The 16,123-nt window shown below is 37.3% G+C and overlaps 2 protein-coding genes across 8 annotated transcripts; both read left to right on the top strand.

Annotated features, from left to right (window-relative positions):
• Nucleotide 1: 1 nt before the first annotated feature.
• LOC112281186 (uncharacterized) lies at nt 2-5,374 on the top strand. Of its 3 annotated transcripts, none has more exons than XM_024517428.3 (10): nt 2-206; nt 1,080-2,017; nt 2,435-2,512; nt 2,756-2,999; nt 3,334-3,468; nt 3,649-3,852; nt 3,976-4,090; nt 4,284-4,407; nt 4,594-4,707; nt 4,947-5,374. In XM_024517428.3, exons 2-10 carry the CDS (start codon nt 1,202-1,204, stop codon nt 5,142-5,144), a joined length of 2,028 nt encoding a protein of 675 aa, XP_024373196.1. In that variant the 5' UTR covers nt 2-206; nt 1,080-1,201; the 3' UTR covers nt 5,145-5,374. The 3 variants fall into 3 exon arrangements, with proteins under 3 accessions (XP_024373196.1, XP_024373199.1, XP_024373197.1); XM_024517431.2 differs by having other exon boundaries at nt 19-206; nt 3,673-3,852; XM_024517429.3 differs by lacking the exon at nt 2-206 and adding an exon at nt 760-932.
• Nucleotides 5,375-8,233: 2,859 nt separating this feature from the next.
• LOC112281187 (glycosyltransferase-like KOBITO 1) lies at nt 8,234-13,447 on the top strand. 5 transcript variants are annotated; one of them, XM_024517437.3, is made up of 11 exons: nt 8,234-8,648; nt 9,386-10,068; nt 10,207-10,356; nt 10,561-10,613; nt 11,008-11,116; nt 11,299-11,433; nt 11,540-11,772; nt 11,958-12,099; nt 12,284-12,330; nt 12,528-12,615; nt 12,909-13,447. In XM_024517437.3, exons 2-11 carry the CDS (start codon nt 9,754-9,756, stop codon nt 13,179-13,181), a joined length of 1,545 nt encoding a protein of 514 aa, XP_024373205.1. In that variant the 5' UTR covers nt 8,234-8,648; nt 9,386-9,753; the 3' UTR covers nt 13,182-13,447. The 5 variants fall into 5 exon arrangements, with proteins under 5 accessions (XP_024373205.1, XP_090105713.1, XP_090105712.1 ...); XM_090249587.1 differs by having other exon boundaries at nt 8,308-9,157; XM_090249586.1 differs by having other exon boundaries at nt 8,480-9,285.
• Nucleotides 13,448-16,123: the final 2,676 nt, after the last annotated feature.

The following is a 16,123-nucleotide window of genomic DNA, read 5'->3' as shown; positions in this document are numbered from 1 at the left end:
GGTCGCAACGTCGGAAGTGGAGGTGACGCTGCCATCCAGCGAGCGAGCAATCTCATAATGCTTCAACCTCCGAATCAGGAATCAGCTGGACAAAACTCACTCACTTACACTAGGAACAACAATACTGCACTGTTCAAACTCTTGCCGCGAAGCCCAACACACGAGATTTGGGTTCGTTAGCGAGGGGGAGAGATTTCGTGAACGATGTAAGTGAGCGGGAAGTTTGTTGCGACGTGGTGGATCATTGTCGTCGTCGAATTGGGTTTTGTAGTTCTTGTGGCGGCGAGTGAGTGAGTTAGTGCGTGAGTGTGTGAGCGAGTGAGTTCATTGTAGGTGCGGTCGTTTTATTATGGTTTTCCGGTTCTTTCATGCGATGGCGGATACGGGTTTCGAGACTGGTTTTTGTAGGGCGAGGTTTGAACGGTGTTGGTGGTTGGAGGCAGCATGACACATGATTTTTGTGGAGTGGTGGGAGGTTGGATGGTTTGTGTGAGAGGATCGGGATTTGTATAAAGTGACGGGGATTTGAGGTCGCTTTGATGGTTGCGTTGTTGTGGAGCGCGTGTTCGACTTGTGATTAATTTCGATCAATTGGCAAAATTAGCTTCTTTTTTTTTCCCTTTTTTTTTTTCTTTTTCATTTTTGGGTTCTTTTGAATGTGGTCAATGCCTTTACTTGTACGCGTCGTTCTCTTCCACGATTACACCCCTGATTTACTTATTTATGTGTTTATTGGGAACCGATTGCTGTTTCTTAGTTGCATTGCCTGTCATGAGGGCAGCTACCGCCCTCAAGGTGTTGCATTGAATTTGTGTTCACGGTTGAGAGTTATCACATGTTCGAAGGCTTTTCGGTGAACTTTGTTTGAAAAGGAGTTTGTTTTTATTTGAGATTAAATATTCAATTCTGAAGGGTAGAGCTTGCGAAGCACGGTGAGATGCTCAAGGACTAGGAGGTTGCACAACGGGATGCTTTAGTATGATTTATTGGCGGCTTTGCTGTATTAATTTATGTGCTAAAGGCAGAACAATCTGGGTTGGACATGAATCTCACGAGTGCTATTGAATCACTGCTTGCAGGGTTGATTGTTCTTCCTTTTTGCCTTGCGCTTTGTTGCTTAGGATTTTTTAGTAACTACATTCGAGCTACTATCAACATGGGAGAGATAGATGTGTCGAGGTAGAAGGCCGGGAAAGGAGTCATGGAGGGTAGACGTTCGAGAAGTAAACCTGCTGCCGATGTTAGACCTGTTGACACACCTGCGTCACCCCTTTTAACGAAGTCAGCACCCAAAGTGCCAGTCACGCATGTGCCACCACTTCAACCAAAATCATCAGCGAAAGGTGCAGCTGCGCCTGTGGATACCTCGAAAATTACTGTAGACGATAGATGTGTACCGAAAGTTGGAGGCGAAAACAAAAGGAAGCGGGCGCCACGGGGACCACCTGGGAGAAATTTGAAAGCTAAGTGCGAGTTAGTTAATGAGGATGAAGCAAAAGCTGTTTCCGCACCAACTGCTGATGAAGAGGTCTTGGTTTCCCAGAGTAGGCTTAGAGAGTCACAAGGGGGAACACAGGTTCTGCGCAAGGTAGAGGATAAAAGTGGGACCGAGAATGACGAGTCGGTGACAGACGAGGGTGTGAACTCCAAAGAAAAGGTGGAAAAGAGGAGAGGTAGTTCTAGACTGAGAATCCGGCCGTCGAAATTTCGAGAAAGCTTGCCAATTAGCTCCTCTAAAGTGAAAGGGGAGGAGAAGAGTAACGAAGACAGTGCAAAGTCGATTGAGGTTGTGCTTCCCGTGAATGCAGCTATTCCCTCTACTGCGAAGTCAAAGGAAAACAATCGCTCAACAGCTGGGTCTTCGGAAGTCAACACTCGGGAACTTATTGCTAGAATTTTTTCGAAGAAGAAGGAAAATAAGTCAACGCCCACAGCAGTTAAAGACAAAGAACTGTCAACGACTGCACCTGTCGTCCCCACAATCCCAGACACCGTTGGGTTGAAGGCGGTACTGTCGGTATATTTCTACATAAGTGGTGTTTATTAACTGACTAAACGTCCGGTTGCATAGCTAGCCAGCTCTGTTGCAGCTTTAAATGACCAGTTGCATGATGTGATGATGGCTGGAGTTTATGTGGTTGGGGGGGTTTGGAAGACTTAGTTGTCCCTGCAGCTTCGTGGTTCTCGTGGTTTGGCGTTTCATTGAATTTTTGATTTTTTGAATTTGATTTTGAATTTGATTTTCTCTCGTATAACACGTCTAACCTTCTCACAGGGACAAAGCAATATCCATGGAGATAACCTAACTTATTATTATTATTATTATCATCCTTTATTGTTGTTATCATCTTTCTTATTACTACCACTCCCCTAGTTAAAACGCTGTTTGTCTACTATTCTGCTGATTGCTCACCTCTCATTTGGCGTGGTGCAGGCATTGAAGCGAATCATGAAGATGAAGGAAGCAGGTCCTTTCAATAAGCCAGTGGACCCTGTCAAACTAGGCATTCCAGTGAGATTTTATTTTCACTACTGCGAGATGTGTACATAATTATCTTCTTTCCCTTAATATTCTTTTTGTTAGAGTAATTTGAATAGTCTTATTGCATTGTTACGATTGCGGAAAAACTGTATCATTACCATACTATTGTTGATTTTATTGATTTTTGGAGAGCGTGAATCTGTAGACGAGCCTTTGTCTTGTCATCAATGATGCCGACTTTAAGACTCATGTTTGAATGGATTCGTTATTCAGGACTATTTTGAAGTGGTGAAACGACCAATGGACCTTGGCACTATTCGAGACAGGTTGGAAAAAGGAGAAGTGTATAATACAGTTGACGATGTCTTTGAAGACGTTGCTCTTGTGTGGAGCAATTGTCGCACGTACAACGATGATGGCGATCCTATTATGGAGTTCCTTAAGAATTTGGAGTCCACTTTCCAAAAACTTTGCCTGGCAGCTGGCTTTTCTTTCCATGCTGCTACCGCTACCGAAGGTTTAATTCCTGACACAATTCTACGATGTTTCTTCTAAACTTTCCTAGATCGTTCAAGTGCAAATGCGCATGCAATTTTTCCGTCCTAAACTTGAATTAGTGGCACTACATTGAACATTGCTTTCTGTGTAGTGCTTCACTTTGATAAACAACTTTTTTTTAACATATCAGCAGAATCGCTAATCAGCTATAAATATTTTTTTGGCACGTTAAAGTTGCAAATGGCTTATCATGCGTTTTTTGTGCCAGTATTTGGAATTGCTAGATTATCATGTATTTCATCCAAAACTCACCGTGCCATTTTTTTACTTTCTGCTTAATTGTAACCGCACAGCCAACTTAGACAAGTCAGTAAATGATCAAGTCCATCAGCAGACAAATGATCAATTCAAAGTCTCAAAAAAGAAAAAGGCGAAGGTTGTCCAGCCTGATGCGGGAACTGTGTTGAAGACAAAAGTCAAACGCAGTGGTAAATTTATACCTCTTCGAGTACTAGGATTACCATACTCTCGACTAATGATCGATTCTACAACCTTTAGACTTACCTCGATAGTGTTTGCAACAGGCAAGGAATTTGCATCTTCATTGCACTGTAGCACTATGCGTATTTAGTTTTCTAACCTTCCGTTCCCATGGTTTGGTAATGTAGCCCCGGTTGATCAAGTGATGGCAGAAAGCAAGGCCAGAGAGCAAAAGAATAAGGTTGTAGGAGCGAATCTTGGTGATCAAGATAGAGATACTATGAATGCAGTAGAGAATTCTGGTGGGGATGACAAGCAGCTTGGATCTCTACAAGCCGAACAGGAGCTTGATAATGACGAAAATAATAATGTCAATCGAGAATCTTTGCAAGGTATGTTTTTAGAGACAAAGCTGAGGAGGTTCTCCAGGTCACTATATTTGCAGATCACTATGTTAAGGAGCTTTCTTTTACTTTTTTTAGTTGTATGATGAATATGGGTTCCATTCTCTGCAGGACCAGTGAAAACACCTCCTATGAAAGAAGATGGATCTGCTCCCTCAAAAACTCACCGAAAATCCACAAGCTCGCGAATTGCTACTATTCCACCCAAAGTGAAACGTCCGAATGGGTATGCTTTTGACTCTCCCCCCATATTTGCACATCCGCCTGATCTGAAGCTTTTTGCCGATCCGCTCTCATATTTATGCCGAAGCGACGTGTATGAGTCTCTCGTAAATTGCAGTTCCTTCAACTACATTTTTGTGATGGCGATAGTTACGAACGTCAGTGCTGAGCTTCTCTTTCCCGTTGAATGGTCCCAGGCACAGTACCCTGACCCACAGGCAAGGATGTCTTTGTGTTGTGTGCGTTGGTCGACGTAAAAGAGAAGCGAAGCTACGTAAGAGTGGAGGTGCTCTCTCAAAAGCTGCCAAAGCTTCAAAGAAGGTGACCACCTCTTCTGCATGTTGATTGTATCACCAGCCAAGAGTTTATAGAATTGTATTTCCTTGGAAGCCCTTTGAGGGTATTCCCTTTTCTTTTGTTTCTTTTTCGGCAGAAGACCTTGGGTTTGGTGCGAGAATAACTGACGTGGTATTACTTTCTTTATGTTGATTTGGTCTGCTATTCAAGAAATCCGGAGGGCCCAACTCCGATGATATTGCAGTAGAGGCAGAAGAGGATCTCCCCTTCACAGACGATGCTGAAGATGCTCTATATGGATATCTACAATCTCATTATGCTCAGGTTTGTTCCCACCATGTACCGGGAGTTATACAATATTGATATCTTAGCTAACTTCCTGATATTATGTTTTGTACACTATTTCATCCTTCCTTGTTCTCCAATCTACTACTTTCTTCGTTCATGATACTTGTTTTCTCTATCTCATAATGGATGCACTGTGTATTGATGTGCACTCTTTGACTTGCATGCTGATTTATTGCGAGGAGTGGCTCATGAAAGGATATCTTTGTCATATGCAGGGGGACATTCCAGCTAACTACCAACTTCCACTTCGAAAGCTGGATCCATACGTTGTGGAAATGAGCAGAATTTTGCTAGGCAGCAAACCCGGTTCAATCTGGAACCGCCCTCGCTCTCTTGGTTACGTATCAGCTCCCCTCCCAGCAAGAAGTGTGGGTATTGCAGATGCAATTTCACTGTTCTCGAAGTCACACTGAACATTATTCAGCATTGGAGTCGTAGGATCATTTCAATCGAAACCAATTCGCTTCGCTAGTATCTGTCAAGTCTCTTACGATATTGAGAGTTATTTGAATGGCTGAAGCGATGTTGCTATATGTTTCTGAGAAGACGATGTAGATTTTAGACACCTTCATAATGTTTTTGAGGAGATAATGTTTGTGAGAACATAATGTCTCTGACTTCTGTAAATTTTAGACTCCTTTCATATTGTGCTTCTGATCTCTCATGCGTTAGGTTGAAATGCAAAGAAGCCACTGTGGAATTTACAAAATCAAACATTCAGTTTAGACTTACACAGAAGCTCAATCATGAGTGCCACATAGCATTCTAATGTTATGTATGTGAGTTAACATACAAATACAAGAAATATGACCAAATTGTGTGAATTATAGGAGAAACCGATCATAGGAAAAACATTTATCGATATTGTAATGCAACTAAAACAGATGTTTAGATTCTGCAACACAACTACATTGTAATATGGCAGATACAAAACCTAATACATACTTAGGTAGAGAATATATACTTTGAAATTCTAATAGAGCTTCATTCCACATCAAAATGTTGTATGTGAATAACAGTTGATCTAATTGACTTGATCATACTTATAAGACTAATTTTAAAATTGATTTTTTTAAAAGTAAACTAACAAATATATGATATAATTATTTATAATTTCCTATTTGAAAGACATATATTTGTAATGTTGGATAATTTTAGACAAATACTATTAATCATTCTAAATCAAGTTAGATTGTAGATCATATTATTGGCAATGAATTAATCTTATATTTAACAATATGTATACTTATTTAAGAAATATATATATATATATACATTTATTTATTTATTTAGATTGCAATGGCTCATTTATTATATATAGATCTTAGAAACTTGACATTTACAAATTGGCTTGGAACACTACATAATAACCTTTATAATTTTTTTGGTAATAAAAACTTTATGTATCATCTAACAATTATTAATTGACATGGTTTACATTGTCATGCATAGAAAAATTCAAAGTTTAAAGGAATTTGGTACAAAGCATATCATTTTGGTGCCTCATAATAAATAAGTTGTACAAATTAAAGCACATTTTTTTAATTAATTTTTATAGAATATTTTTAATTTTTAATTTTTAATTTATTTTTTTTTTGCAGGAAGCTAGACAAAAATGCATACAATTTTAATTAAAAAAAACTTGGATCTTTCTAAAATAAGAAAACTAAAATTTTATAATCTAAAATTGAAAGTTGGTGTGATTTTGATTATTCGTGTAATCTTCATCTTGCAATAGTCTTTACGATAGAACTAAACTGGCTGTTTAACAATTTACTACATGGATTGTTGAAGAATAAATTATAAATGAATAGAAAATTAATCACATCTATTTTAAGACAAACACATTACTGTGCTTTTGGTTAAATTGGATCTATTTATTACATTGAGATAAAGACAACTTTTTTTTTTGATGTGTCTTGCATAAGCTATGACAATCAACAAGATACAATTACAATAAAATTAAAAAATAAAAAAATAACTTAGATTTTCCATAAATCCTATCTTTGCCAAGAGTATTGTTGAATGTACAATACTATATGTATAAAAACACTCCAACAATAAGCATGGCTGACTTTTTCTTGTTTTTTGTATTTATACAGTTGTTGGAAATTTAAGTGTTTGTGTTACAATGGCTATTAAAATTCTGTCTATATAATATGCACATGTTAAAATTTTAAAAAATCCACATGGCAAGTTTATTATATTGATTTGTTTCAAAAAAACATTTTACGTGTATCCTGTTAAATAAATATTATTTACTCCTTCATCCTTCAACTTCTCTATTTGTTAATTATTTTAAGTAATCACATGTAAAGATTTTCAATTTTTAAATTTCGTTTTTGGTTAGAACTATTCTTTGCAAAATTTATGTATTTTTGGCACTAGTTTATTTTAAATTTTCAAGTACAGCTGCAATATTTTCTTACCTTGCCTAGGCTATAGGCATGGATTTGGCAAATATTATGCTTTTTATTCAAAATATTATATTCAATATTTTTTAAACATGCCGCTTAAAAAAAAATTCATGTGTTAGCTACTGAGAAAAATCTAAATGCACCACAATTTGCTTCTTTTTTTCTTCTTATATCATAATTATCACTAAAATTTTTTTGTCATATTTTGAGATAGTAAAAGATAATGACAAAAGTACATATCATCAATTATCATGCTTTCACGTAAAAATTCATTTTGGACAATTTCTACACAAGAAGCTTTACACAAAAGATCTGAATTTTACATGAATGCATGCACACACCAAACAACATCACAAATCCCAATTCCACTTTCTTATTTATACTTAGACTTCAGGCACGAGCCCAACATAAGTTATGGATGTCAAAATATTTGCATTGTAAAGAGAGAATTACAACCAAAATTTCAACTAAACTAATAATAATAAAAATATAAAATATAAAAACAAACTGATACGACTCCTAAGAATAAGACAAAAGATATAGATAATGTATCAAAAATACAAAAGTGTGTAATTGCAAAGAATGGTTTCCATGATCAATAGTAGTGTGCCCACATTCAAACCAATATTTCCACAAAAAGCATTTACGAGAATTATAACCCAAAAAAGGACTTACGTACAAAGTTTGGCGCCAAATGAGGAGCCACGTCAGCGATGATAACAGTGCGAAGTGGGATCCCTGATGACATGGCGAGTAGGGAGACACGTCAGCATGTAGGAAAAATATTGGGGGGGTCAGTGGAGGCCATTAATTACTGTGGGTGCGGGCAGGATAGCAGCAAATTCCCATGTCCATGCCCTTTTATTCTACGACTCCTGCACGATGTTGCACAAATTCTCACCACCGTCAATCGCCTCTCGTTGTTGCTCCTCGCCGAACCCATGTCACCAAACAATCTCCTGTTACCGACAACTCCCAAAACTGCGAATTTTAGGGTTTGTGTGGGTGGGGGGGGGATGGACGCCCCGGGAGAGAACTAGATATATATATATACCCGCTATGACGACGACGACAACAACAACTACAGTGATGTCACAGAAAAGCACTTCTCTCGCTATATTCGTTCTGGTGGTGGAGTGAAGCACTTCTCGTCGCACCGAGAGTGGTAGTGGGATTGGTTAGAATCCGGGATGATGATGAGGGGATGGGATTCCAGGGGGAGGAGGAGACGCTAATTCGGTGAACGGAGGAGGCTCTTCTGTCGAAGAAGAAGGAGCAGTAGAAGAAGAAGAAGAAGAAGAAGAAGAAGAAGAGAGCTATTTTTGCTTGCATGACAGGGCATCATTTACTTTGAATGATTGATGAAACCTACTGCTCACTTCCTCCCTCTCTCCCTCTATCATCGTCATCCTCCTCCTCCATTGGGGCTGTCTGTCTGTCTCCTTTCATTTTGGGTACTACTATTACGACTACTGTTGATCGTTCACCATCCAATCCAGTGTGAGTCTCACAAGTCGACTGCGAACCCTGTGCTGTCAATCCCCCACGTCTTCTTGTCGTGATTTTGATGACTCGTGGGGAGCTCGGGATTCTTGACCTCTTCTTTTCGGTGTTAGGTTAAGTTTCGCGATTCCCTGCTTGTCGAACTCGAAAAGATTTTTGAAGAGTGCTTTTTTTTTGCCACGAAGACGAAGAAGGAGAAAGAGAAGGAGATGTAGTTCGGTTTTGATCTTGAGCAGATTTCGCCAATCGCTTTAGGTTGTTCTCTCGCTTCGGTAAGGAAGTTTGTGCATCGGGAGAGATTTCCAAACAACTGGTTATCGGCTTTCTGTTGCTGGAGACGTCAGATCTGTAGGCTTTAGGGGTTTAGTTCGTGGAGTGGAGTTGGGATGGTGCCGAGAATTGAGCGTCCAGTGCGTGATCCGCGCAATATTGCCGTATTGGTGGGTGTTGGAAGGTTGGAAGTCGGAGTGTAGAGCTCGTGTGTTTTCTGGTGTGGCTTAGTTCGGGTATGCGAGGAATCTGAAGCTTCTGGACTCTTGGATTTTAACCTTTGCTTGTCCTAATCTCAAAAAGTCTGCGTGTGTGTAACGTGGTTGCTTCGACCGACGCAAAGAATATTGATAATCTGGATGCGGTGGGTGCTCTTGCTTGCGCCATCGCTCTTTCGTCTAGACAAGAACCACTTCTTTATCACTCCTCTTAATTGGTGTCTGTTTCTACTTCCTTTATTGCAGATACTGGATCAAATTCCTGGCTGCGAATAGGCAGTCAAAGATTCGGGAGCAACAGTAGCTTTCTGTGACATCGCTATGCATACGCACAATGGTTTCAAGTAAGATCTAAAAATGTGATAGCAAGCTAGATCAGGAAGCGAAAAAGGGAGCGGGTGCCGACATTAACTTCTCCTCAGCGGAGGAGTCAATTTTTAAGAGATCCAGGCACTAGGGTTTGAAGTAGAACAGGCACATGACAGAGCAGTTTTGTAAAAATTCCTGCGTGAACGTCAAGAGAGCATTAGTGTGAGTTGCAGAGTGCACAAATTGTTCAAAAGCAGGGATTAGTCCAAGAATGCTGCGGCAGTGATACACATGTTTGGGATACAATGCCAATGCCATCTTCGCGGTTCGCACCCGCTCCGTCAACCTCTCAGAGGATTCTCTTTGTGTTGACATCGCTTACTGTGTGTCTAGCTCTATTTGCTTTTGGACTTCAATGGAGAGGTGGGGATCTTGTGGATTCGGCTCGGCTTGGGGACAACTCTCTGCTGCCTGGTCTTCAAAAAGAGCATTTGAACTCACCTTTGAATGGGCACCTTGGTTCTAACCCTGATTGCACTCGAATCCTGCCGCCTCACATTGGAATGTTTCCACATTATATTGGGTGGCAATACGCAATTCAGAACAAACATTCTTCCAAGGTGAACTTTTCATTACAGCTTTTAAATATTACGTTTCCACAAAACCGCTGTCAAAGTTTGTGATTTAGGTGGAGAGGCTTGTATGTATGGTGTCTGGAAAGTCAACTTACTAAATTATTGACTTTGATCTTCGAATAGATTGCCATCACTTCAAGCACGTCGGCTGGACTAGAGCAGATTCTGCCGTGGCTATATTACCACCGGACTATCGGTGTGACCCATTTCTTCCTTTTTGTTGAGGGAAAGGCAGCATCCCTAAATTCAACATCCGTTTTGGAACTAATTCCTGTAAGTGCTTCACCCAAGTTTCCTTTCTTCGTGTCACTCAGAGATATTTGTAGTTGCACTCCCTATTCACTCATTTAAAGAAAAGCTTGACATCAAATTTCACTGATGCAAAGTATGTTTGGTCTTCTTGCTCTGATTGACTTCATTTCAAGGTTCTTTTTGCTCCGAGCAGCGATTCACAAGCACTCTTACGGTTGGATGCAGGGGGTGAAGATTATTCATCGTACCAGCGAGCTGGAGGAGAACCAGGCCAAAAGGTTTTCATGATTAATATTCTTGTCATAACTACTTATTTTCATTGTATTATATTAACAACAATAACCAAGTATGCAAATGTAGCAGATTGCCAAGTTCTTTCTTAATGGTTTAATTTGGTTACACTGTTATTTTTCAACAAGTTTCGATGGCAGATTATTATTGCACCTCGTTTTATGAATCAGAATTTGCATGCAGCCAGGGACGCACTCTTTTCCTGTTAAGTTGAGAGTATAGTCTCCTGGTTGTTGTTTTTCTTTTTCTTTTTCTTTTCTGGACTCGCCCAGGGATTTGACGAGCGCAGATGTGTCAGTTCACGTAGTAGACGAGTTTTGTGATTGCTTGAGAAGTGTTCAACTAGACGGATGCTGACTGTTCTTGTGATGTGTGGTGCAGTCGGATATGGAAAGAGACATGGCTGTCGGGGTTTTTTTACAAGCCATGCAACTATGAGCTTTTTGTCAAACAGTCTTTGAACATGGAGATGGCAATTGTCTTTGCAAGGGTAAGCCAATAATGGAGTAAAGTTGATGTAATGTTGTACATCCCTGAGATCATAATTTTATGCGTAAGAATGCTACAAAATGAAGGAGTTCCTTTAGTGGTGAGTTTAAGCATGTGCTTCTCAAAAGAAGATAGCACAGATCTTTAAGGCCTACCTTTCTGAAAATTTGGCGTGTTGGACAGGAGGTTGGAATTGATTGGATAATCCATCTTGATACTGATGAATTACTGTATCCAGCTGGAGCTCCTGAATACTCTTTACAGCGCTTGCTTAATGATGTCGCTCCTGACGTCGATATGGTGGTATTCCCTAATTATGTGAGTATCCTTTCCGGATGTGAATGCTCATAAATACCATTAAGGTCGAATTCTTCACCGGTCCTGTGTGAACTATGCACTCATTACGGTTTTCTGGTTGCTGTAGGAGACTGCAATTGAGCGCGAAGATATTGAAGAGCCCTTCAGTGAGGTAACCATGTTCAAGAAAAATTATGATCATGTACCCAAAGAGACATACTTTGGGCTATATCGAGAAGCTACTCGGGGCAACCCCAACTACTTTTTGACCTACGGTAATGGTAAAGCTGCTGCCCGCATGCAAGACAATCTGCGACCCAATGGTGCCCACAGGTGGCACAACTACGCAAAAACGCCAAAGTGAGTACACTGTTCCTTATTTACGCACCTTTATTAGTTTACGCGGCATTCTTTCTTTTGGTATGTGAGATGAAGTGAGGAGTTCGGTTTATGAAAGTATTTCTGCATTGATTATAGTAGTACATTTGAGCTGGTACAGTGTAGCTGATTGTTGGAAACTTTTCTTGATTAATGATTTTCTACAGTGAGATCAAGCTTGAGGAGGCAGCAGTTTTGCATTACACATACACAAAATTTTCAGATCTGACATCACGACGTGATCGATGTCACTGTAAGCCTACTAAGGAGGATGTGAAGCGATGCTTCATGCTTGACTTTGACCGAGCGGTGAGTATAGCACTCTGGCGTGCAGGAGCCTTCTAATTTGCGCCTTCTTTACATCTTCAATAATCGTCATATGGAATCTTGCAACCAAGCCATTGTTTTCTTGTCACGTTATGTTGGTAATTTGAATATCTTAATAATTGCAATGTATTGCATCCTAAATAGAGAGCATCTCGTATTATTTCAGGCTTTCATTATTGCTTCCACAGCGTCACAGGAGGAAATGAAACGCTGGTATGCCTTTTGACAATCGCATGTGTCTTGGTTTTCGCAATTTGTTAGCCCCCATCATTCATTCATGCTTAATTACCGATGCACTTATAGCTTCATTTTGGGTTTTTCGCTGCCAGTACACTATGTCACCGACTGTTTCCAGGTCCTCTCTCAACTGAAAGATCCCTGTACCTTTTTTGTCGGCATCATATATGCAGGTATAGGAAGCACGTCGTATGGACTGATAAGGATCTCAACATGAAACTGATGCGAAAAGGACTCTTGACACGACTCTATGTCCCTGCGGTAAGCCCTGAAGCGAAGATTTTCCACTGTGACAACTTTCTTCTCTCAATATCTCAGAAGTTTATCAACAATGCAACTCATTTGGATCGATTCTTGTCAGGATTTTTAACAGATGGATGATTACTTGTTTATTTTCCTAACATTGGAATAATGATTGTGACTTTTCACGAAATACTTACCACATGAAAGTGATGGTTCTTTAGTACTCGTTTAATAGCTCAGATTCCTTCCTGCTCTTAAGGTCTGTTCGCATGTCTTCGTTTCTCCTCCTAAGTCTTTCATCAATGTTTTAGGCGATTGTCCAAGGCTTGCAAGAGGCAGGAGTGTTTAGCAACGCCGTGCAGGCAGGGCAAGCCAACCTGGAAAAGACCCTACAACGTGAAAAGATTCAAAGCTCATCAAATGGGACAATAAAAACTTCAAAGCCATTATCCGCGCTGGAGAAATCCTTACAACAAGACAAGAATATCTTCAACATCCCAGTTACTTCAAACCAGGGTGCTGCAGGTGGGCGAGCAGCGGCCATGCCTCCAAGATCACCTCCATCCACTGACCTCATTCAGTAGCTTCCATTGGCCTCGGATTTGTTTAGCAACAAAGATTTGTATTGTCTTTCGGCTGCTCCAAAGCATTCATAGGTACAACTTCTGATGGCTACTATTGTTTGGACCTACTCTGTGATTTGCTTCTCACTGTCAAATTGTTTGGAATACAATGTCCAGCCAAAGCTCAGATACCTTTTATGTGAGATCTATTGGAGAGGGAATTCCAAGATGCTTCACAGCGTCATGTACAATACAGAGCTCCACATTCCATTTTCTTTTTCCTTTTCTATTCTATCTGCTCTTGTTATAATGTGTCACGAAGGTCTTGCAAATCTTCTCTTGAAAGAAAGCGGTCTCTTATTTCAAAACCCATTTCCATAAGTTTTGTTTTCGTTTTAAACTTTTCTAAAACATTTCTCTTTCGTTTACTCACTTCGGTCCTGATGCATTTGTGAAATCTTTTCTGAGAGGCATTCTCTTGGAATCCTGAACCTATCATTAGTTATCATCTGATCTTTTTAGTATTTCTATTATTAGAGAATCCCACTTTGATAAACTGCAAAACATGTATCATTCGATAACCAGATGATAATTTAACTTCTCCCACAGTGCATATCTTTAAAAAGATGGTTTGTTTCTTACAATAAAATAGTCATAGCATCAATCGTATATTAGGAAATGATTATTAGGAAATGAAATCCTTTTAAGTGTATGATTTTACATTTTTGGAGATTCTATTGTTGATGTCATCTTTAGAGGGATGACGCTAGTTGAAGTCATAATCATTGCTTAAGTTGGTGATTCAGTTTCTAATTTTAGGATCATTTGAAATGTGAAGTTTGATTTCTCTAAGTGGGAGTTCGTAAAAATCTAACAAAATGTTGCTTTTAGACCTCTAAAATTTGCTTCTATGTCTTTATTATATTCTAATTTGTTTTTACAAATCCAATGTATACAAAAAGAAAAATATATAAAGATATTTTCAATGAAAATAAAAATAATGGTTAATTAGTTAAATAAAGCTCTGAATATCTTTCATAATTAAAAATATGTATAATGTGTGAAAATTTTATATTTAAATTTTATTTATAAACTATGTCTAAAAAAATTACACTCTAAAAAAACCTACTTGAGTTTCATGAATTTTACATTTTTATATTTTGATATATAATCCTTTATCTTTGAATTGATAAGATAAAATAATTTTGTTTTTTGTATTGACTATTATTTTTTAAATAGATAAAAACACCATTCAAGTATAACAAAATTTGATTTATTTCTGAGTAATAAACTATGAGCCTTTTTATGTATATATTTGTCTTATCAAATTGTACACGGCATAAATTTTTAAAAACTTTTCATTAGAAAATAACCTTAAAAATAACTAAGAAAAAAAAATCGAGAGGCTTTTAATATCATATTAGATAAAATAAAAAAATTAGATCACTTGGTATAATATCTACTTGTAATGATATCACTAAATATCAAAAAAATTACTTTAGGATTTATATTATTAAAGATTCATCAGTGTTAAAAAGCATCCAATCAATCTCTGCAATTGAGGAGCTGCTGTGCACATTTCAAATTGATTTTTCATGAAAAACTTTGTTTGCAACATTTCTCCAGCTATGGGAGCAAGAACATTATCATTGTGGCATGGTATACATCTTATTTACTTAAATGAATAAACTTCAAGAAGAGATTTAGTTCCTAAAATAACTAATTGAATAGAACCACAATTTGTTTATGTTTTTATGTATTTTTATTAAGTTTTGATTTACTAACTATATTGTATGTATATTTTTTCTATAAGCAAATAATTTTTTATCCAATCACATAAAGATTGATATTAGAGTGCGGTTGAGGTATCCCAATGGCATAAAACATATGAAGTTGCAAAATTAAAGGTAGAAAGAAATGACAAAAAGACAAATTATAGGTTCTTCTATGTTATATTTCATTAGATTTGTTGTGAGTTGATAAGTATTAATGTTGAATAAGAAAATAAAGATAAAACTTTGTTATAAAAACTTGTTTAAACTTTTAGTTGGTGTTTTTAATTAATCTATAGAAATAATAATAATAAAAAAAAACTAACAAAAAATAAGATTTTTCATCTTAAAGCATGAATTAATAATTATAATTATGGATAGAAATACAATAGTTAAAAGTTTGGATCAAAATCCACGACTTAATTTGATAAGTTTAAGATTAGGTGTTACAAATGTATAAAAGCTGGAATGTTTTATAAGTTATTACAAGAAGAATTGAAAAATAAATTAAAATCAGATAGAGATAAAAAAAAATGAAACAAATTAGTTTCGTTGATTTTTACAAGCAAAATATAAATGTTTTAACTACAATGATGTGATGAATTTTGGATTGTTTAGAATATTGATTTTGGAATAGATGGTTTTATATTTTATATTTTTAGTAAATCAATGGAATAAAATATAACATAGAAGAATATAGAAATTGACACAACTTGCATTAAAATATTCCATACAGTTTTATGCATACAATGTAATACTTGGTATATTTTCAAATCACAAATAATTTGGTTTTGTTTAGATGTAGTAGATATTATTTGTTGTAAATAAAAATCAAATGATGATTTGTTAAAAATATTTAATAATGAATAGTCAGTATGAATATTTTTAGATTTAAAAAAAACTCATATCATGGACGTAGATGCCAATTCAGCCACAGATTTGTGAGAGTTTAAATACTAAAAAATGAAAGAATTAAATCATTTAAAAAAAATTATGCAACATTGTTTCAATTGAAACTTTCAAATATGAGTTTATTATAAATTGTGGTACTTATACACAAGATGTCTAAAAAAAACCTTAGATAGGTATAATTTAGATGACACCAAACAACATAGAACAATATAAAACAAATAACTAAATTTGACATAAGTATTTACTTTTGATAAGGATTCACATTAGGCTTCAGATTAA

Source organism: Physcomitrium patens, chromosome 4, assembly GCF_059467195.1.
Source record: "Physcomitrium patens ecotype Gransden chromosome 4, ASM5946719v1, whole genome shotgun sequence".
Classification (NCBI taxonomy): domain Eukaryota; kingdom Viridiplantae; phylum Streptophyta; class Bryopsida; order Funariales; family Funariaceae; genus Physcomitrium; species Physcomitrium patens.
This window is presented reverse-complemented; position numbering and strand designations above follow the sequence as displayed.